This window comes from Vanellus vanellus, assembly GCF_965231255.1.
Source record: "Vanellus vanellus genome assembly, chromosome: 1".
Classification (NCBI taxonomy): Eukaryota; Metazoa; Chordata; class Aves; order Charadriiformes; family Charadriidae; genus Vanellus; species Vanellus vanellus.
In genome coordinates this window covers 140,568,307-140,583,540 of record NC_138905.1, presented here as the reverse complement: position 1 = coordinate 140,583,540, position 15,234 = coordinate 140,568,307, and the positions used below count along the sequence as shown (strand labels likewise).

The 15,234-nt window shown below is 39.9% G+C and overlaps 1 protein-coding gene across 1 annotated transcript in view; it reads left to right on the top strand.

Annotated features, from left to right (window-relative positions):
• The window catches only part of TBL1X (transducin beta like 1 X-linked), a 209,944-nt gene that overhangs the window by 190,890 nt on the left and 3,820 nt on the right, over positions 1-15,234 (top strand). Inside the window, exons 9-14 of the mRNA XM_082483713.1 lie at positions 891-954; positions 1,058-1,155; positions 2,689-2,749; positions 6,942-7,063; positions 8,519-8,593; positions 14,043-14,170. Of these exons, the coding sequence (XP_082339839.1) occupies positions 891-954; positions 1,058-1,155; positions 2,689-2,749; positions 6,942-7,063; positions 8,519-8,593; positions 14,043-14,170 (548 nt within the window). The remainder of the gene's footprint in view (positions 1-890; positions 955-1,057; positions 1,156-2,688; positions 2,750-6,941; positions 7,064-8,518; positions 8,594-14,042; positions 14,171-15,234) is intronic.

Here is a 15,234-nt window from a genome sequence, read left to right as displayed (position 1 = left end):
GGTGGGTGATGCTGTTAGTTATAGAGGGAGACTAGTTTACTCTCTTAAACTAACTCCTAATTTCTGGATGTCTGGAGATAAATGGGGTGAATCTCACTCCTAATCCACGTGCTGAAATGTTCAAAGACTAAATGCCCAGCTCTAACAGTACCCATCTCACCAGGTTGCAGAGTTGAGTTCCTTTTTAATTATTCTTTTTCTGGCCCAATAACTATAGCATTGTTGGTTGCAGAGGAGAAGGGCTTCGGAGAAGGGCTCCCTCCAGCAGAATACATGGACTTTGCTGATTGCGATTCCTGGGCTTTTTTTCTCTCCTAACTGGAACCCATGAATCCAGCTTTTTTCAGGCTGTCCGTCATCGCACTGTGCCTCTGAGCATGTGTTGGAGTCTGTGTTTAGACAAGTACTTTGTGCTAGATAGCATTGAAGGTGCTGACCGTGAGTGTAGGCGGCTTAGGTGTTTAGGTCCTTCTTTCAAGTATAGGTGCCTAAATTTCACTGAAATGGGATTTAGTCAGGATTTAGACGATCTGTTGATGTTTTATAGGCTCTTTGTGTCTAAGAAGTACTATCTATTTGTTATCTGGAAGAATCCCATAGAGTTTATTATATCTTATTTTCTTTTTCTAATCCTTTTCATTAAATTACTCTTATCTGACGGTTAAGCCCAGTATTTCACAGTATGTTAGAGGGTTTTATTTCCTCTTTGCTGACTGCAGTAATAACCTTTAGTTTAAATCATAGTATAAGCTGTCTCAATGTGTGGACTCAGATTTCCCATAAATCACAATGCACAAACCTTAAAAAAAAAAAAGAAACTAAAAGAAAAATGTTCATTGTAACAGATTTCATCTAGTATTGACCTTTGCCATTTATATATATCCCAACAGAGTGACGGAACACTATTGGCTACAGGCTCGTATGATGGTTTTGCAAGAATATGGACAGAAGATGGTAAGTTAAACAACGTTTATTGTTCTCAAGCATCTGACAGCAGTGAACTATAATCTGACTAATTTGTAAACAAATTGTAATATTAACCTTTTCTTTATTCCAGGTAACCTTGCAAGCACCTTAGGTCAACATAAAGGTCCAATATTTGCCCTGAAATGGAACAAAAAGGGGAATTATATTTTAAGTGCTGGTGTTGATAAAGTGAGTTTTAAAAATACATTATTCTGACATATAAATGTGCTGACTGAGTAAGCTTGTGCTGCTGAATTGTGTAAGATTTTTTTTCCTCCAGGCATCCTGGGGACTTTACTTTTCTTTAGTATGTTTTAGTGCGTGTTTAGTGCACATTTTTGAGGCTGCTCATAATAATAAATGTGTACTATTTTTATGTAAAAGATTTTACTTAAAAAAAAAAAAACAAGTCCACTTGCCCCCAGTGTAACATTGCATCTTTAATGTTTCTCAGTTAAGGAAAGAGCTGATTCCACTACTTATGTTTATAGTTTTATCGACTAGCTATTTCCAGGAAGGATATGATCTTAAAGGTACTTGACCTTTTAGCTTATCTAATTAGTGAAACACTTACATTTGAATAAAATATTTATGACTTCCTATGCAAATATGCAAAAAAATTGTAGTTCTGAACTCTAAATCAAGCAAAACATGGTAGTTTCAGCTGAGTGCATTTTAGAGATTAAAATAAGCAGATGATTGCTGATGATGAGCACAAATCCATTAGAACTGAAACTGGAAAGTACACAGCATTCATCTTGCCTAACTTTCGATGTCTAAAACTTAGATGTGTATGTCTTCCTTGGCTTCCTTTACAAAATTCGGAGAGAAAAATGGCGCTTCCAAGTGATGGGTTATATGGGCTGTGATGCAGTGAGATGCAGTGACAATGCTTCTCTCCAGCAACTGACAAAGGGAGTCTAGGGAGACTAGCTCAGGCTTGTACATCTGATTTGTAGGCTAGATGAATCCCTATATTTTTACATACTTGTTAAAATGGAAACTTAGTTTTATTCCTTTTAATACTGGCTTATATTCAGCTACACTTGCCTCCCAATGGTAGTTCCATTATTTTGGCAAACTTATGTTCCCAATAACCTCAGTGATTCTTTAGATGATCCATTATCAGCAAAATGAGGTATCCTTAATTTATTTTCTGGAAGCATAGATTCCCAATACATTGTCAATTCACTAAGAAGGTGGTATTGACAGGGTAGTTGCTTACGTGTGCTGTGGGTATGGATTAAGCCTATAGTAAGCAAATGACACTTCATTCTGTCTCACCACAGCGGCAATAGGTGATATATACTCTGCTGATAGATAAACACTTTACTTGGTGGTTTAATTGTTAGAAATGTAGTATCACATAGTTTTGAGAAAAAGTCTTCTTTGAAGAAGATAACTGAAACAGCTGTAACAAAATGCTTTTCAAAAATGTGTAGTGCTGTCTTCTAGCATTATTCAGACAGAATATGCCCATCCTTAGTAGTTATATTGCTTCATCTGTAAGAGTGACACTTCCTTATCTACACTTAGATTATTATTCTGTAACGTTTGGAAGTGATTTCTGTTTTTTCAGCTGTTCAGCACACAAGGCTCTCTGCAGTCCATAATTTTCTCAGTCCATCTTTTAGAATTTCTCCTCAGTGAGGGTGCTCTCTGTTTGTTTTCTCTGAGCTGAACAGTCACTAATCTTTTTTTTCCCCCTTCCTTTGGATGCAGACAACAATAATTTGGGATGCTCACACAGGAGAAGCTAAACAGCAGTTTCCTTTCCATTCAGGTAATTTCTGTGTAACTCTTGTTAGTAAAATGAAATGCAGTTTGTGACTTTGTCAATGTGATTTATCCTTTTGTAAAAACTTATCTGCCAGAGAGAAGTTTGAACCAGGTTTTTTGTGCTTTAACTATCCTGTGTGTCATGGCTTTTGGGTTTATTGTTTTTTCAGAAAGATGGGGTTCTGTGAGAATCAGCTTTGAAAGTCAAACTGACTCTAGGATTTGTACACCAGCCATGTCTACCTAGCTGAATGATTCTGTCGTTATCTATGAGCTTGAATAGTACCAACTGATGATTTATGAAGAAACTTTTCGGTGGAAGCGTCTGGGGTCTCTTCCACTCTTTCTGCTCCTGTTGCAATGAAGTTGACTTGAGACAGAAGCAAACAGATCTGTCATGCAGCTTGCATTCACCACTGCAAGCATGAAGGTCCTCAGGAATTTCTTAGCTTTTAATTTTGACTTTCTTAATTTTAAGTTCTTCAGCATTTGCTTTCTCTGATTATCAGAAGTCAATTGCCAGCCCTGAGTTTCAAAATCTCGCAGCACCAAAACCTTCCTTGGATGGTCGTTTGTAGGTCTAGTCTGCTTCAAGAAGACAGGAGATGTCACAGATACTGAGTAATCTTGAGTAACAGGCAATCATTGACATAATCTTAAATTCACCCGAGACCAAACTTGTAAGAAACTGTATAAGTTGTCACAGTGGAGTATTTTTAAGGGGCATAGTCAAACTGAGTTTAAAACCACCGAAACATTCCACATTCTGATGCTAGAAATGTTCATCTTCCTGTGTGCTCGCTGTAACTAATCATTTTTTTAATACAGCGGGCTTTCCACAAGGTGATTAATGGTGTTTAAAAACATGTATTTTACAACTCATTTTAAAACATTAATTTGCACATGCTTTTCAACTCAATTTCTAGTTGTTCTCATTCTCACATTTTCACATATGTTACTAATGTGCAGTAGCAATTGAACTGGTTATTGAACAGAAGACAAAAAGTATGTCCATGCACACAGCAGATCCATACTCCACATTTTTGTCACTCATCTTCTTGCTTATTAATTCAACTGTCAGTTTGGAGGAGTCAGTCTCTGCTGACAGATTTTCTCACTGTGGCATTTATTTATCTATCATAACTGTTCCACAAAAGCGGACTGCGCTATACAGCGATGTAGTTAATGAAACTCTTAAGCCTTCTAATCCCTAACTATTGATCTAAGTTGTTGCAGATTCAGAACTTGTTTGCCCTTTCAGAATCATGTTCACTGACATGTAGCTGTCTTAGCAATGATGTGCATTAAAGACGTATCACTCCATTCCCCCTTTAGCAAGTTGAAAACTTAAGTACATCTTCCAGTGCAATATGCCAATGTCTATCTGCATTCATTTATTTAAAAAAAAAAATCTTTTACGTGTGTGTCTTTGGACCGTAACACGCAATTGAAGTGGAGGTACGGAGAGGCTAATTTTTTTTATTATTTCATACATGTTTTCACAGGAAGGTAAAGCAGTTTGTTATTAAGGAAATCGTTAATAGGCCAAAAGCGTATGTCCAACAATAAGCCCTTTAAAATCAGCTGGAGCATTTGCCCTCACATAAGTCTAAAGCCACGAAGACCTTGTCCTCCTTGCATCACTTACTCACCAGAACAAAGTTAACAGCAATTTCCTTACCATACCTGGAATGTGAAAAACTTGTGTACGCAAGGATTAAAGGTGGCATTTTAACAAATAAAAGTCTAGTCTAGGCAGACTACAGTTCATTTAACACATACTTGTGTGATGTACTTCTTTGCATACTTCTTTAAAGTCCAGAGATAGTTAGCCTGGCAATAACATACATTTTTTACTCTCGGCTGCTTTACAACAACTTGTTTAGCTTACAGTCATATGGACAAAACTGTCATGTTAAAGTAAGGAAGTAAAGAAAGACTCCTTTGTCTGGGTCTTGAAGGCCTCTATATCATTGATGTTCCCATGTGACTTTAAGATTTTATGGTGCAAATATGTTAAGTATGTGGATAAATAGCTTCTAGGGTTTCCTTGTTCTTTGCAAAACTATGAGTCATCATAGGGCATTTGATTAAAATATGTATTCACAAAGCTTTAAAGTGGAGTGAAATAATCCAGTTTTCACATCTACTGATAGATGTGGACGGATGCCTGCGCATGCAGGAACAAATTGGTTAAGTGATGAAATAAGAGGTATTTGTGTGACCCAGTTTTAGACATTGAAGTGCTCTGAATCACTCCCTGCAGACACTTAACTCTCTCCACTTCTGAGATTCTAATTGCGAATCACACCTAAAATTGATCGGAAAACGCTTGAATTAACTGATAATTATTGTAACCCTTTTACTGTTGGTATTTATTTTAGCTGTGTTTCTTAAGGGTTTGTTGCTGCTTGTATTAGATGACATTCTAATTGTTTTTATGCAATTGGCTAGTATCCTGTGGTTTTGGAGCCACTTTGGCAATTTGATTACTTGCATCAAAACCCACGTTTGGTTGTTTCCAGACCATTTTCTGTAGTTACTTATCCAGTAAACGTATGATTAAATATACCAATAAATGAATCAGTATTAATTATCAGCACTCTATGATTCAAATTATGCTGCAATGCGAGTCCATCGCTTTAGGTGCCAATAGCGCTCAGAAAATTACTTTTCAACTCAAACATATCATACTAGATATTAGCCCTGAAGGCATATTGCTATTAATGAAGATAGATTTTTGTTTGCTCTGAAACAGTAGTTCAAAGCTTGCAGCATAAAAATAAAGACAAACAGGCGGTTAGAGAAACAAAATCCTTTTCTGTTTCATGATCCTTATTCATGTTCATTGGAAATGTCAGAAGTAATCTGCGTTCCTCACAATTTTCCTTTATATTTCTGCAGTGTAGAAATTCCTTACCTGTCACACAGAATTATTGAGCTTTTTCGTTAATATTCTAAAAAATATTTGTATTTGAAAAAATTTCAGCCCTCCGTTCTCATTTAGGGAGCTACCTTATGATTCGGAAAGTGACATGGTTCAGTCTCATTTTGCAGTTCATAATAATTATAAGAGGAAAAAACATACTTAAATATAATAGGCTTGGCTGCACAGATATCTCGTCACCTCTGCATTACAAAAGTATTTCTCTGAATGTATTTGAATAAGGCATTTCTTGGTTTCATTTAAATGCTAAATTTGTATTGTTGCCAGAAAGAGATTCAACTTTGCTTCCTATATGCTGATCTCCTTCTGACACACTTGGTTCTCACAGGCGTGTGCCGAGAATGAAGATTTCTGTATTTTAGCAAGTCTTATGTCATCCTCTGGAGGGCAGCTAAACTCTCTCCTGAGCAAAAAACCCAAGCAGCAGTCATAGAAACACAAGCAAGCTGTATGTCAGGAGTTCCCTCCTACTCCTGCACATGCTTTTAGTTTGCAGTGACGTGCTGTAAAAGGGTTGGGGGTTTTTGGTTTTTCCACACTTTGCAAAGCGTGCGTGTTGCACACAGGCACTAGTTACATGTTCCTGTGCTATCTGTGTACAAAGTTTCATTACTTCAGTCCCAATTAATGCCAAACCCTCTACAGAAGCTCTTCCTCTCATTTCAGATCAGCTTTATCAATGTCTCTATCTTGAATCAATCCCCAACTAAATCAAACTGAATGTAGGTATTAATAATCCACGTGTCTGCACAGAACGGTAGGTTTGTATCCGTGGTTGCCTAAAGCCAGTGCAAAGGATGATGGCCACCTGCTTCTTCTCCCTCCCGTGTGTTGCGCTTGGCATTCACAGGAGCGTTTTTTCTAATCCAGATGAAATTATCCATGTTTTTTCTGGATTAGTTTTCTTCCAGGTGCTTCGCTGAGCTGGCTTACAGAGGAATAAATGGTGGAGATGGCACAAGAGCAATGTCCATGTGGGAGCAGGGAGGGTTGGAGGCACATTGTTTTGTCCCCTCGTATGTAACTTTACCCAAAAGATTCTTATAAAGAGGTGCCATGCAAAGCATCCAGATTACCGACTGCAAGAGAAAAAATAATTTGTGCCCTTCTGGCCATCCCTGTAACTGGTTGCAGGTGACAGGCCAAGAACGAGCTTTTAGTCCGTTTTATCCAGATGGATGACAGGAGGAAAATGATTTGGGATAACTGTTTCTCTGCTGACGTTCCTTTCCTTGTTTGTACTTCACAGCTCCTGCTCTGGATGTAGACTGGCAGAACAACACTACTTTTGCCTCCTGCAGCACTGACATGTGCATTCATGTATGCAGACTTGGCTGCGATCGTCCTGTTAAAACCTTTCAAGGACATACAGTAAGTTTAAGAAGTCCAAAATGTTAGCGATAAAGTCAGAGCAGCATGTTAAGATGATGACAGATGATGTGTTTGCAGGGTGTGTTCTAGCACCAAAGTTGTTACATCCCATTGCTTCCCTAAAACCATATTCCTCAGGAGTGACTCACTGCCTGTGAGAAGGGATAAACTGTTCTACATCACCGTGGGAGGCAAAACCTGCAGCTTAAACAGTGAGACTATTTATAAGTAGCACGAGCTGCAGACTAAGGACACGTTAATAATTTTTTTTTTTCCGCTGGCTTAATTTCTTTAGGTAAATGAGAACTATGAATAAGGAAAGAACAATTTACTTCCAGTCATTGTTCAGTTTTAGAATCAATTTCACCTAATAAGATCTATTTTAGATGCATTTTCCCCCTCTTTTCCTGGTGGTATTTAATGACTGTCAAAGGCTAGTTTTTCTATCTTTTATTAATGAGAAAACTGCTGTTCGTATTGTAATTTAGATATTAACTTCCAGAATTTGCTATCTCCCCACTGAGGAAAAATTGTGCCTTTGGAGACCTTTAGTTAGTCTTTGGTTAAACTGGTATTTCATGATAGATTGTACATTCCTACCAACAGGCTAGTGCTTTTTGTGATTATATAAAATGCACCATTTTGCACATGATCCAAATTTTTATGCCCCCTTTTTGTACAGTTCCTTTTAATTATGACTGAAACATGTAAAATGGATAAAGCAAAATTTAAATATTTTCCAGGATTATTTTCACTGAGACCCTGAGCCAATTTATGTTTTTAAAAAGCAATCCTTCCCTTTTTATGAAATGCTTTTTTCCCCCATATGTATGAGCCTCAAAAAAGCACAGAAAACTTACTGATTACCAAGGGGATACACTAGGCTTAGTTAATTACAAAGTGCTAGAAAGATTGATAGAGAAAGCATCGTAAACTATTGAATATTCCACGCTGGATTTCATTTGCACATACACCTCTGTTTAGAGAGACCAGCATTGTTGCAGAGCTGCAATACTAAGAATAATAAACTCCACAAAACTTCGCACCCCACCAGTATTTTCTCTTGAAATTTAGTATCACCAAGATCAGAATATTAACCAAAAAAGTATCTCAATTTTAGAAAGAAGTTAATGCTGTATTATCAATCTGTCTGGTTTGAGGGTTTATTTAAATCCTAGCCTATGAAGAAAGGGTAAGAGCATCTTTGTGCCAGAACACGTATCAGAAGATTGATTGTGTGTATTGTTCACAAACACAAAATGGTTCCCGTTCCTAAATGACTTTTAAATAGCATGTTATGGAAGCAGCACTGCTTTTGTTAACCCATAAAGCGACCAGGGCTGTAATTTGTGGTTGAACTTGTTGCATGCATAAACCTTGAGTGCCCTCTGCTGGCTGCCCAGTACAATGCAGGAAACGGGAATATTCACTTAATAAAATCACTCTTTATTTCAGAACGAGGTAAATGCAATCAAATGGGACCCATCTGGCATGCTACTAGCGTCTTGCTCTGATGATATGACATTAAAGGTAATACAGTTTCCATTCCTGCTGTTCAAAAAGTAAAGACAAAAATTATCTCTCTTTTTTATTCTTCTCCAGAATGATGGTACTGTATCACTTAAAACTCTGTATGAAGCAGTTTCATTTTGTGCCATATTTCTAAAAGCTAATCTGAAAGACTGAACACAGAAGCAGCCACTGGCAAAACTGAGACATCCTATCCAAATAAGTGTTAAGTGACCGATATGTCACTGTGAGAGAATAGTCATAGTTTAAATACGCTTGCCTGTCAATAGAAGCACAGTGCCTATGCTAAGAAGCAGTCTATTGGTTACACTTTGAAAAGAACATAAAAATAAAGAATTTTCTTTCCCTTTGGAGTATTTTTTCTGAAAATAATTTCATTGGAGCTGTTTGATTTTTTTTTATAGCCTTGGACTAAGCAATTGGACACAACATATAAATTCAGAACCCACCAAAAATCGGAATTGCTCGCTGAAGATCCCTGTCTTTATCCATTCACTGTATGGGACACCTAAGGCAGCTATGCCACTGATGTATGTGCCCCCGTTAGGTGCCTGAAGTTAGAATCATAGAATAGTTTGGGTTGGGAGAGACATTTAAAGGCCATCTAGTCCAACTCCCCTGCAATAAGCAGAAATATCTTCCACTAGATCAGGTTGCTCAGAGCTCCGTCCAACCTGATCTGGGATGTTTTCAGGGATGGGGCATCTACCACCTCTCTGGGCAACCTGTGCCAGTGTCTCACCACCCTCATTGTAAAAAATTCTTCCTTATATCTAGTCTAAATCTCCCTTCTTTCAGTTTAAAGCCCTTACCCCTTGTCCTATCACAACAGGCCCTGCTAAAAGTTTATCCCCATCTTTTTTATAAGCCTTCTTTTAAGTACTGAAAGGCCACAATAAGGTCTCCCCGGAGCCTTCTCTTCTCCAGGCTGAACAACCCCCACTCTCTCAGCCTGTCCTCACAGGAGAGGAGCTCCAGCCCTCTATCATTTTTGTGGCCCTCCTCTGAACCCGCTCCAACAGGTCCATGACTTTCCTGTGCTGAGGGCTCCAGAGCTCAACACAGTACTCCAGGCAGGGTCCCACCGGAGCGGAGTAAAGGGCTGGAATCACCTCCCTCAACCTGCTGGCCACACTTCATGGAATCACGGAATTTTCAGAGTTGGAAGGGACCTCTAGAGATCATCTAGTCCAACTCCCCTGCTAAAGCAGGATTGCCTAGAGCACATTACTCAGGACTGCATCCAGGCGCGTCTTGAAAATCTCCAGAGAAGGGGACTCCACAACCTCCCTGGGCAGCCTGTGCCAGTGTCACCCTCACCGTAAAAGAAGTGTTTCCATGTATTTGAACAGAACTTCCTATGTTCTAACTTGTGCCCATTGCCCCTCGTCCTGCCACTGGGAACCATTGAAAAGAGCCTGGCTCCATCCTCCTTCAGCCCACCCTTTAGATACTTGTACACCATAATAAGGTCTCCCCTCAGCCTTCTCTTCTCCAGGCTAAAGAGTCCCAGCTCTCTCAGCCTTTCCTCATAAGGGAGATGCTCCAATCCCTTAATCATCTTAGTTGCCCTTCGCTGGACTTGCTCCACCAGTTCCCTGTCCCTTTTGAACTGGGGAGCCCAAAACTGGACACAGTATTCCAGTTGTGGCCTCACCAGTGCAGAGTAGAGGGGGAGAATGACCTCCCTCGACCTACTGGCCACACTCTTCCCTATGCAACCCAGGATTCCATTGGCCTTTTTGGCAACAAGGGCACATTGCTGGGCCATGGATAATTTACTGTCTACCACGACCCCCAGATCCTTCTCCTCTGAGCTACTTCCCAGCAGGTCCGCCCCTAACCTATACTGGTACCTAGCATTCTTCCTACCCAGGTGCAGGACCTTGCACTTGCTTTTGTTGAACCTCATTAGGTTCTTCTCTGCCCAGCTCTCCAGCCTGTCCAGGTCACGCTGGATGGCAGCACGGCCCTCTGGGGTGTCAGCCACCCCACCCAGTTTGGTATCATCAGCAAACTTGCTGAGGATACACTCTGTCCCCTCATCCAGGTCATTAATGACTATATTAAACAAAATTGGACCAAGTATTGACCCCTGGGGGACACCACTGGTTACAGGCCTCCAACTAGACTCTGTGCCCTCTTGAGTTCTGTCCCGCGGCCAACTCTCAATCCACCTCACTGTCACCTCATCTAGTCCATACTTCCTCAGCTTCCTAATGAGGATGTCATGGGAGACAGTGTCAAAAGCCTTGCTAAAGTCAAGGTAGATGACATCCACGACTCTCCCCTCATCCAGCCAATCAGTTATAACATCATAGAAAGCTATCAGATTGGTCAAGCACGATTTACCCTTGGTAAATCCATGTGGACCACTTCCAATAACTTCCTGTTCCTCAACGTGTTTGGAGATGACATCCAGAATGAGTCGCTCCATTACCTTCCCAGGGACAGAGGTGAGACTAACCGGTCTGTAGTTCCCTGGGTCCTCCTTCTTGCCTTTTTTGAAGATCGGAGTGATGTCAGCCTTCTTCCAGTCCTCAGGAACCTCTCCTGTTCTCCATGACCGTTCAAAGACGATGGAGAGTGGTCTAGTAATAACATCCGCCAGCTCTCTCAGCACTTGCGGGTGCATGCCATCAGGGCCCACAGACTTATGAATGTCCAGCTTGGCCAAGTGGTCTCTGACCCGGTCCTCCTCAACTGAGGGAAAATCTTCCTCTCTCCAGACCTTCCCCTTTGCCTTCAGAGTATGGCATTCATGAGGGACAGCTTTAGCACTGAAGACCAAAGAAAAGAAGGCATTCAGTAACTCTGCCTTCTCTGTGTCTTCCACCACTAGGGCACCTGTTTCATTCACCAGTGGGCCTACATTTTCCCTAGTCTTCCTTTTTCTATTGATATACTGAAAGAATCTCTTCTTATTGTCTTTAACTGCAGTGGCCAAGCTGAGTTCTGACTGAGCTTTGGCCCTTCTCATTTTCCCCCTACAGAGCTTTGTTATATCTTGATAGTCCTCATAAGTTGCCAACCCCCTTTTCCAGAGAATGTAAACTTTCCTTTTTTTCCTGAGGTCCTGCCAAAGTTCTCTATTTAGCCAGGCTGGTCTTCTTCCCCGTCTGCTCATTCTTCGAGACAAGGGGATGGCCTTCTCCTGTGCTTTTAAGAGCACCTGCTTGAAGTATGCCCAGTCTTCCTGGGCACCTTTGCTCTTCAAAACTGCCTCCCAAGGGACACTCTCAACCATGCTCCTAAACAGGCTAAAGTCTGCCCTTCGGAAGTCCACAGTGGCAGTTTTGCTGGCTCCCTGCCTTACTTGATCAAGAATTGAAAATTCTATCATTTTGTGATCACGTGATTCACACTTCTTTTGATTCAGCCCAGGATACAGTTGGCCTTCTGGGCTGTGAGCGCACATTGCGTGCTCATACCCACCTTTTCATGCACCAGTGCCCCCAAGTCCTTCTCCTCAGAGCTGCTCTTAATCCTTTCATCCCCCAGCTTGTATTGATACCAGGGTTTGCCCCAACCCAAGTGCAGGATCTTGTACTTGTCCTTGTTGAACCTCATGAGGTTCACATGAGCCCACTTCTTGAGCCAGGTGGAACGAATCTGGATTCTGGCTCACAGACAGCATAGACTGCTTTACACCTGGGCCATTGCGCGGTGCCAGCAAAGGGTTGCTAAGACAGGGGAGTCTGGGCTTGCAGAAATACTTTTCACAACAGAGCTTTTTCAGCCCAAACTCCTCTCTTACTCTCCTTTCTCAGCCACACTGAATGAAGGCTGTGTCCATGTAGAAATAGCTGTATGTTGTAACAGGAAAGCACTCCTGCTAGACTGTTGGTTTATACTGGTTCCTTGAGAAAAGCAAATGTCTCAGGAAAGATTTGGTTTTGTGGATAGAACTGTACCAGTAATACAGATTTCTCATAGTATAGTTGTGTTAATTAAGGCTCATACCTCTTTCCATTGCTGATTGACACAGCTAAAGTAAGAGATGTTTCTAGCATGCACACAGCCTATGTTTAAAACCTGAAACTGAGAGCAGCAAAACTTGCAGATAAGAGCTAAGTGAACATAAGCATTATGTATGTTTCCTCTTCATAGGTAGCCTGAATTCTGCTCAGTTCTACTGTGTCTTTGCCACACACCCACTCGTGTTTTCATCCCTCTGGATTCTAGATGTATTATTCCACAATGTTCACAGAACTGAAAATTCACAGAAAATAGGGCTGGAAGAGACCGAAAGAGAGCACTTTGTCAGCTGTGCTGCCACAAAGCAGTATTATAGTAACCAGTATTACTTTGCTTAAACATCATCACCCATATTTTTTTTTTTTGGTGCCCAGTTGCGGGCTGTGTTTTAAAAACAACTGTGGCTCAATGCTGTTGGTGCCAGTTCAAGTTTCTGACCGCTGAATTTGCCACAAGAGCTTATGGTTTGCTATTCCCAGCCTCGCCTGTTTTTAAAAATCTTCAGTGATGGAGACTGCAAATCCTTTTCAGGCAATTATTATTATTTTTCCTTTGTAAATCAGTTCTCTCTGGCTTTGTTTTTTTTTCTCTTTTTTTTGGAGTTCTTGGTATTTTCCTACAACTTCTTGGAAAATGTTGCCTGTTAGCTGTAGAACATGGCTAAACTTTGTGTAACATTTCCAAAAGCAGACTCAGGTATGCTGATGAAAATTCAGCATGAAAGCACATCATTTCCCTCGTAGTGCAGACTTGTAACAAGTGAGTTAAATCATTACTATATTTTTGGTATCTCTCTGAAACTGACTGACTAAATTTGAGTTATTTTCCCTGCTATGAATTAGCTTCATCTTGTTTTCTCGGTTAGCTGAAGAAAAGGTCTTCTGAATTACCTGTCATCTGTGTTGAGCATATTCTTTCTCTCATGCTGAAGTATTTGGCCATGTAACAGTGCATAAATAGTGGATCTTGTTCCATCGTCTGTGCTGTTAAAAACATCAGGAAGACAAACGGAATTAGGAGGGAAAGGAGAATTTCATGTGGCTCTTGACTGGCATAAGAGAAGTTTATCGGGTTCTAAGCAGTTATTGAAACTTTATTTTCATTCTTTAAGATGACTGCTGTTGTCATGTGCGACTTAAACTTCAAGTTAAACTTCTCTAAACAGAGTAACTTAAATTTCTGTATGAAAATACTGTTACAGGCTATGGGCAGTACAGCAACTATTTAGTTCTTACCTATTGAATAAATACTATTAAATGTGTAGCTCTTTCCCCTAATGGGGTTATTCTAACGTGTGTGCATTATAGGTGCCAAACTGCTGCGTTAATAAACTTAAATTATGTTTACGTGTATTCATGTGTGTCGAGATCTTAAATAAACAAATGGTAAGAATAACATAGAACTGAAATAATTCACCTGGGAAGAGATTAGTAACGTTGCCATTTTTCCCTTCATAATTGCTCTGACTTAGATTTGGAGTATGAAGCAAGATACCTGTGTACATGATCTTCAGGCTCACAGCAAAGAGATTTATACTATCAAATGGAGTCCTACAGGACCAGGCACCAGCAACCCAAACTCCAACATCATGTTAGCAAGGTAAAAAAATATACCTCTTTCTGTTGCCTACCAAGAAGAAGCATCTTTCTGACATGTAATTCTACTGTCGCCTTGCCGTCAGTCTTCCTGCAAACAATTCCAGTAAAAAGGTACCTGCATTTGTAAATCAGAGGTATGGTTAAAAAGCGAAAGGAGTCATATCTGAAAAAGGAAGAAGAAAAAGAAGGAAAATAGAGTCATACTTTATTTAACTTTTCAGCTGCCTTGATAAAGCGATTGTAAATTTGGCATTGCACCTTTACGTCTGACATCCAGTTGTTATGAACGAAAGTACTTAATGAGACAGATTGCAGCCCATTCAGCCAGTTGGAATGTGTTCTAACCAGGGTCATGCAAGTCACCTGGGCAGATACTGACAAATTTTATAGCCCTGTTAACTAACAGGCAAAAGCTTGGGTAATCTTTAAAATACCACTTGAAAATCTGTTCAAAATTCTTCTTTGAGTTTAGGAAATATGTTTACTTGTAGAATGCCAATTGATGGTAGTACCATGGGATTATCAGAGCAGCTCATGGTATATATTCAGTTTGGGGAGTAGTTGTATCAAAGCTGTTTTATTTATTTTACTCCTTCATCTGTAACTGGACAGGGAAGAAGAACTTCTCTTTCTTGGAATTGTTCTTTCAATATTATTTTTAATACAAATTATTTTGCTTGCCTTTTTCTAAGCCCACAGTATGGGATTTAGATGGCTGTAAAAAAAACAGCACTGAAACAAAATGAAAAGAATCACAGTTCTAGAGAATTACAGAATGCTAATTCATTAAATAAGGCAAATCCATTAGGAATAAGATTTCTCTGGAATGATTTACCCCGTTAATGACAGTATATATTTTACCTTCCTGAATAATATCAAGTAGGATCTCAAAAAACAGGAGCTTGGTCCTTTTAGGGCTAGCTAGTGGTCTGATCCTATATACAGCACCCTGATATACACTCAAACGGTCCACATACAAGAATTCAGTTCAGTAGATACAATTCTTGTCAAGGCTGGAGTGAATGTTGGCTTTTCTGTTTGAAACATTATTTCTTACTTAGCCAA